At 33.7% G+C, this 6,643-nt stretch overlaps 1 protein-coding gene across 4 annotated transcripts; it reads left to right on the plus strand.

The window, feature by feature from the left end:
- The first annotated feature begins 614 nt into the window (after positions 1-614).
- LOC131627841 (AT-rich interactive domain-containing protein 1-like) lies at positions 615-6,252 on the plus strand. 4 transcript variants are annotated; one of them, XM_058898701.1, is made up of 4 exons: positions 615-826; positions 1,472-2,530; positions 4,755-5,594; positions 5,754-6,252. In XM_058898701.1, exons 2-3 carry the CDS (start codon positions 1,601-1,603, stop codon positions 5,592-5,594), a joined length of 1,770 nt encoding a protein of 589 aa, XP_058754684.1. In that variant the 5' UTR covers positions 615-826; positions 1,472-1,600; the 3' UTR covers positions 5,754-6,252. The 4 variants fall into 4 exon arrangements, with proteins under 4 accessions (XP_058754684.1, XP_058754687.1, XP_058754686.1 ...); XM_058898704.1 differs by having other exon boundaries at positions 5,760-6,252; XM_058898703.1 differs by having other exon boundaries at positions 821-929.
- Positions 6,253-6,643: the final 391 nt, after the last annotated feature.

The raw sequence follows: 6,643 nt of genomic DNA on the forward strand, positions 1-6,643 counted from the left end.
GTTAGTTGGTTTAGTGGTGATTGACGCTGGACTTGGTAGGGAGAGTCACGGTTCCCCACAACTGCGATCGGGAGGGGGTTTGACTCACTTGATGCCAGAGGTGATCCCCCGAACCGAACTATACCAGTTGTGATAAACCAAAAAAAAAAGAAAGAATAAAATTATAAAAATAATATCAATTATTCATAAATTTAATACCATAATCAACCTTCCCAATTTTTGTAATTTTCTTAAAAATATCTTATATTTAAGAACAAAATAAAATATAATTTTGTATCAATATTTCCTAAAAATTAGGGATTATGAATAAAAAATAAATCCAATAATAATACTAGATTATGAATAAAAAATAAATCCAATAATAATACTAGATTATGAATCAAAAAATAAATCCAATAATAATACCTAGATATGATAAATAATTCATTCTCATAGGCAAATTTTTCTTTTCCTCACACTATCTCATTACCATATTCCTAATACCAATCCACTACCCACCTATCCAAAAGCTTAACTCAACCATAGTCAAAAACTAATCATGGTTAATGAATCCTCAAATAATGTAATAAATACCACAATAAAAGGTGATTTTTCTCATTCATCAATCTCTTCTAAAAATCATATATTCCCATCTCAAATTTATTTTCCTCAAATTCTCTTCTCCTTCTCTATTTCTTAGAGAGAAAATAATTTTTTTGGGGCTAGGGTTATAAATAAATACAAAACAAAGGAAGTTTGAAGAAAATTAGATTCCAAATCAAAGGTCACCATAAATTTTACCTAGGGACTATTCTATTCTCTCCCATCTCTTTTATTCACACAACAGGTATGTATTATGTCTCTTTCTCTCCCCCAATTTTTTCTCTCCATCTCCAATGAAAATTTCATTATATTTCTTTTTACTCCTTCAAAATTTTAGATCTATTTGGGTAAGAATTTTAATTTTATTTTCTTAATAATTCTTGTACTATCAGATTCCCATGGGTCTTCTTAGATCAAAACCTATTTCCCGAAAAATCTATTTTCTCAAAACCCCTCAGATTTTTGAAGAATAGCATCTGCATCTGTTCAAAACTTGAACTTTCGCCCCTCTATTTTTCTCTATTTACACTCGAAAACACCGATTATCGCCGATTTAATAATTTTTTTCATGAATCGAAACAATGCGCGGGATTCCGAAAATTTTCTCTCGCTCTCCCTCTCCCTCTTCTATATCTATACAAATTTAGATATAGAGAGAGAAAGAGATACATAGAGAGAGAGAGTTTCTCTCTCTAAAATCTACAACTCTTGATTCTCATCTGGTACCTTTTCACATTCATCACTGAATCTGCTTGCATAATCGGTTTTGATTTTGAAATTTTTGTTTATTTTTTTTGAATGTGGTTAGGTTAGGGTTATGGTTAGGGTTTGTAATGGAACCTTTTTAGTATGATTTTGTTTTTGATTATGTTTTGGATTTACATGACAGGCTTGTTGTGGAGCTAGCTAAGAGTTTTGATGGAGCTGATGCTGTTGTTTTTGTAGATTTTATCTGGTGAAAGTTTAGTGTAATTTTTTGATAAGTTTGTTGGTGTTTATTTAGAAAGAGATCTAGAAAATGTTAGGAAGTGAGCAACCTTTGGATTTGTATAAACTGTTCATGGTGGTGAAGGATAAAGGTGGTTATGATGTTGTTTGTAAAAACAGGCTGTGGGATTTGGTTGGGGAAGAGTATGGGTTGGGTGTGAATGTTGGTTCGTCTGTTGAACTTGTTTACAGTAAGTATTTGAGTACTTTAGAGACGCCGTTGAAGAATGTAGTTGATGGTGAGTTTCCTAAGTGTGATTTAGTGGATGATAGAGTTAAGTTTGGCGAGCGGTTGATGGAGTTGCAGGCTGAGTTTTTGTTGGAGGATTATGGCGAGGAAGATGATGAACTCAAGGGTGTTTATGAATGTAGGAGGAAGTTTTGCGGTACTAATAGGGTGAAGGGCGTGAACCCTGAGTTGAATGCGGCTGAACTTGAAAGGGTTTATGACTACATAGATGGGAGGAAGTTATGTGATGCTAATGGAGTGAAGGATGCCAATCTTGAGTCTAATGCGGTTAAGAAAGTTAAGAGCGGAGGAGTTGTTGATGTGTGTATGCAGGAAAGTAGGACAGATGCTGTTGAAACAATGGAAGAGTTTGACGAGGGTAGAATAAAAGTAGTGGATGTATCCGAAACAGTAAACGATATGCCTGGGTTGTCAGATGGAAGCAAGAGGTGTGATAATGATGATGATGCTGATTTCTTAATATTGGATACGTCTAGTGTTAATAGAGAGAGCTTTGGTCGGAAAAGGAAGAGAGAGTCAATGTCAGAAATTCTAAGTTGGGTTACTAGCACTGCAAAGAATATTTGTGATCCTGTTGTAGGTTCAATGCCTGAAAAGTCAAAGTGGAAGTCTTACAGTAATGAAGAGACCTGGAAGAAGGTTTTGTTGTTTCGAGAAGCTGCCTTTTTGAAAAAGGATTTTGGATCAAACTGTGAAAAACTCACTTGGCTGGTAAGTTGAAAACAACTAAATGCTCTCTATTTTTCATGTGTATGACCGGTGATATTTGAAATATAATGTAGGGCTGTGTGTCATTTTTTTGCCTAGACCATGCATCATAGAAAATATTGCCAATAGTTTATGATGTAAGAGGTCCTTTTGTCATTTGCATTATAATTATTGTATTAATGGATGGTGTTTCTATATGAATTAGATTTATGGATAACTATTTGTTACTTGACTATGTTCGAACATGTTGTTTTCTGTGTTTTAAATGGGCCTGCCTATCTTTGTTGTATCAAAATATTTATATGGCTAATCTTCTGTTGTTTTTTAAAATAAATATCCGTGTTGAAAGAATATTTTTGGTTGTTAGAGGGCTATTTTATCTTTTCTTTATTTATTTTGGTATACTTTCACAACTAAATCCTGCAATGTAATTATTTCACACGTGATTCAATTTTATTTAGTTCTTGTTCTAGCCACATTTATTTTTGAAGATTATTATTATATTTGATATATAATATAACTTTAACCTGTGACTCTAGTTTTTCATCAAAAGCAATGTTTTAAAAACTAGACCAAACCGTGTAGTTCAATCAGGTTAACCGGGAACCAGCTTGTTTTACGGTTGTACGGAAGTTTGGTTGACTCTGATTGAACTAGAGTTGAATTGGGTTGATTTGTAATTTGGTCGAATCAGATTGAACTAGGGTTGATGAACTGGGTTGAATTGTAATTGTAATTGTAATTGATTCAACCGGGTTTTTCTTTTTTTGTGCTACATGTTAAGCACATTAAATTAAACTATTGTGAAGATTTATTATTTGAATTTTTATCTTTGTTTCAATCAACACTAAATTAGAATCGTCATTAATATCCTATTTATAATGAGAATTCATTAAAATCTTGTTACACAGTTCCTATGTTCTCAATTGCACGCTATAGCGAGATAGTGTAGCAGTTGGAGAGTTCGGTGCGGTGCACTTGGTCTGTGAGCCGCTGTCAATAATAGCGGTTGTAGATTTTTGACCCCAAACCTCTATTGCAGCTGCTACTGCATTTGTTATTAGAATTTTGGGGATAAATTCCTTTAATTTTTTTTCAACTGTTGTCTTTTTTTAAATGGTATAAATTTCAATTGAAATCTTTTGATAATTAAAGTTATATTCTTGCTCACAAATAATTGTTCTGCTCTTCTTCCTACTTTTAGTTCAGGTCTGTTTTATTCTTCTTCTCTACTTAAATTTATCACTCTATATTTTAGGTTCTTTAACTATTAAGTATGTTGATCTCTTTACTTTTGTGCATTAGTTTATCTGTAAGTATTTATGTTACTATGCACTGGTTTTTAGTCTTTGCAATAGCGGTTATCCCACTATCCACTATCCTCACCTTACAAGCCAGTTTTGTATGGATGAGTTAGGCCCAACCCACACATTCTAAAAAGTTTGAATTTATTGCTATTTTAATATTAGATTCCATAGATTGATTTAGAGTCGTGTACAACATCTATTAAATTATTGTCTATTTTGTTATTCTAGTTTTGTTGAAAACAAAGCTCTACAAACAAACTAGAAAAAATGATGGAAGTTTGGTCAAACCTCAATTTTATACTCCCTCCCTTCCACATTGATTTTTACTTTCAATTTTGAATGTAACATCAATTACTTTATTTCAATTGCATCATTTCCACTTTGTGTTTGTGATAATGGTGAATTCACCAATACTTGATAAGGTAAGTGTTTGTAAAATTATCATTCACTTTCTTTTGTTTTTAGCCTATTCTTAGTTTGTGTCAAATGAACAAATGCATAACTCATTGTGGGACGAAGAGAGTAATAAATTATGTACTTTTTCAACTTTAGGGTATGCATACTCGCTTGGAAAATAATTAGAGACTCTGTAGTATATTAAGTTATAGCTTGTACAAGATTCTCTAAATTTATGTTCTTGTCATGTTGAAGACATGCATAATATAAACCGATTTATAGACCTCTTTTGGGATGTTATCATTAAGTAATAGAGGTTCACTTGTTATATTCATTATTTTATGTGTATCTAGTCTCTAGTAGGTGCTTAACATTTATTGATAAGTTCTTGATAGAAGAATTTGCTTTATTTTTGGATGATAGAGATCTTTAATCGCTCTTTTGAGATAACTTGAATATTTGCCTAAATGTTTTCTTAGTATTGTTGAAAACGTAAGCTGAAACTATTTTCTGTCATATTTTAGGCTCAGAAGATGCATCCTTGCATGTATGATGATAGCCTTGGGGCAAATTACAATCTTAGACAGAGGATCAAATCTGACAATGGAGTTTTAGTTGGAAAATCTGCATCTATCTTTTCAAGGTTGCGAAGAACCTCAAGTGATACTGAAAGCAGTACCAAAAAAAAGTTACGTGCCTCCTGTTCTTCTGAATCAATTCTTGACACACCTCCCACAGTGAACATCCCTCTTGGGCCAAGCCATCAAGCTGAGGTGCCTGAATGGACTGGGACGACTCATGAGAGTGATTCTAAGTGGTTGGGAACCCAAGTATGGCCACTAAAAACTGTAAAATCCAGACTTTTGGATAGGGAATCTGTTGGAAATGGAAGACGCAATTCATGTAAATGCAGAGTACAAGGCTCTGTTGAGTGTGTTCGATTTCACATTGCTGAGAAAAGGGCTAAACTCAAGCTGGAATTAGGTGCGGCCTTTTATCAGTGGAGTCTAGATAAGATAGGTGAGGAAGTTAGGCGATGGTGGACACCGCAAGAAGAGAAGAAGTTCAAAGATGTAGTGAAATCGAATCCTGCTTCACTTGATAGACGTTTCTGGGATGATATTTTCAAAGCATTTCCTAAGAAGAGCAGGGAAAGTTTAGTCAACTACTACTTCAATGTCTTTCTTTTGCAGCGCAGAGCATACCAGAATAGGCATACTCCTGATAACATCGATAGCGATGATGATGAATCGGAGTTTACACCATTGAAGGGTGTTTTTGGACATCAAACTAGTAAATCACCCAGCTTCACCTTATTATCCCCTAAGAAGCCACAAACAAAGCCACAGTCGAAGGGAAGATAGGTAGTGAATATTAGTCAAATCCCGAGCTTCATTGAGAATGAACATTTTGAAAATTTAGCGTCTTTGCTGCTGCAGTTTTTTGGTGTCGAAGGAATTTATCTCCTTGAATATTATATAAATTGTCATTGCTATTAAGGACTAAAGATTGTTTTGGTGTAGGGTCAGTTATGAGGTAAAAGATGTTGCCTTTGGTGGTGGAAGCAGATAACAAGTAACTATGAAGATCTGATATACTAGAAGTTCAAGTTGCTGCTTTTTGTTCACATGCATTTAATTTTGAGAACTACATTCTGTCTGTTCACAGTGATGCATTGCAGCCACAGCTTCTTTTAATTACACATATTTTCACCAGATTTTGGCAAAGGTTACATCAAAGTTGAAACAACACCATGAATATACCAGCAAATTTTTATTGTAGATGATCATGAAACAAATGCACCAAAGTTTAACTTAAATTTCAGCTTGTCCAAATTTCTAATTGATGTTTCTTTCAATACAATTTGAAAATTGTTTTAGGCTTGGGTATTTGGAAGTTTGCCAATTACCTTTCCTATATGCCAACTTCCAAGTAATTCTACTTTTGGAGCTAATACATTCTATTGACCCTCCCTATAAGTTATGCGGGAGGAGCCAATGATATTTGGTTTACTTATTATAACTTTGCATGAATATTTTCTTGAAAGTGGTCTTTGTAGTAGTTTATGAACTTTCATGTGCCATTTATCTCCTTTCATAGGAAACATCTAAACTGCCATATCTTTTGGGAACCGTATCTTGATTAATTGTTGATTTTATTTAGGTTTGTTTAATAGTTAGGAGGGAAAGATTGTGGGGATGGGAGTAAATGACTTAGGGAGGAGAATGGTTGTGATGATATTTTCAAATCCTTTATTTACTAGAGTTTTATTTTTTATGGAGAAAAGTAGACCTTATGCCTAGGGATGTCAATTTTATGCATAGGGATAGAGATGTTAACTTACATATTCATAGATGACATCTCCATGATTTTTTTTTTGTTTGAGGTCGCAAAGATGGTGAATTTTATTGGG

Source organism: Vicia villosa, unplaced genomic scaffold (genome assembly GCF_029867415.1).
Source record: "Vicia villosa cultivar HV-30 ecotype Madison, WI unplaced genomic scaffold, Vvil1.0 ctg.000402F_1_1, whole genome shotgun sequence".
Lineage (NCBI taxonomy): Eukaryota > Viridiplantae > Streptophyta > Magnoliopsida > Fabales > Fabaceae > Vicia > Vicia villosa.

Bases quoted from the DNA above. Each gene is read 5' to 3' on its own strand.
- LOC131627841 (XM_058898701.1), top strand. From the start codon at position 1,601: ATGTTAGGAAGTGAGCAACCTTTGGATTTGTATAAACTGTTCATGGTG. The intron at 2,531-4,754 runs GTAAGTTGAAAA...GTCATATTTTAG, and splicing joins GTGAAAAACTCACTTGGCTG to GCTCAGAAGATGCATCCTTG.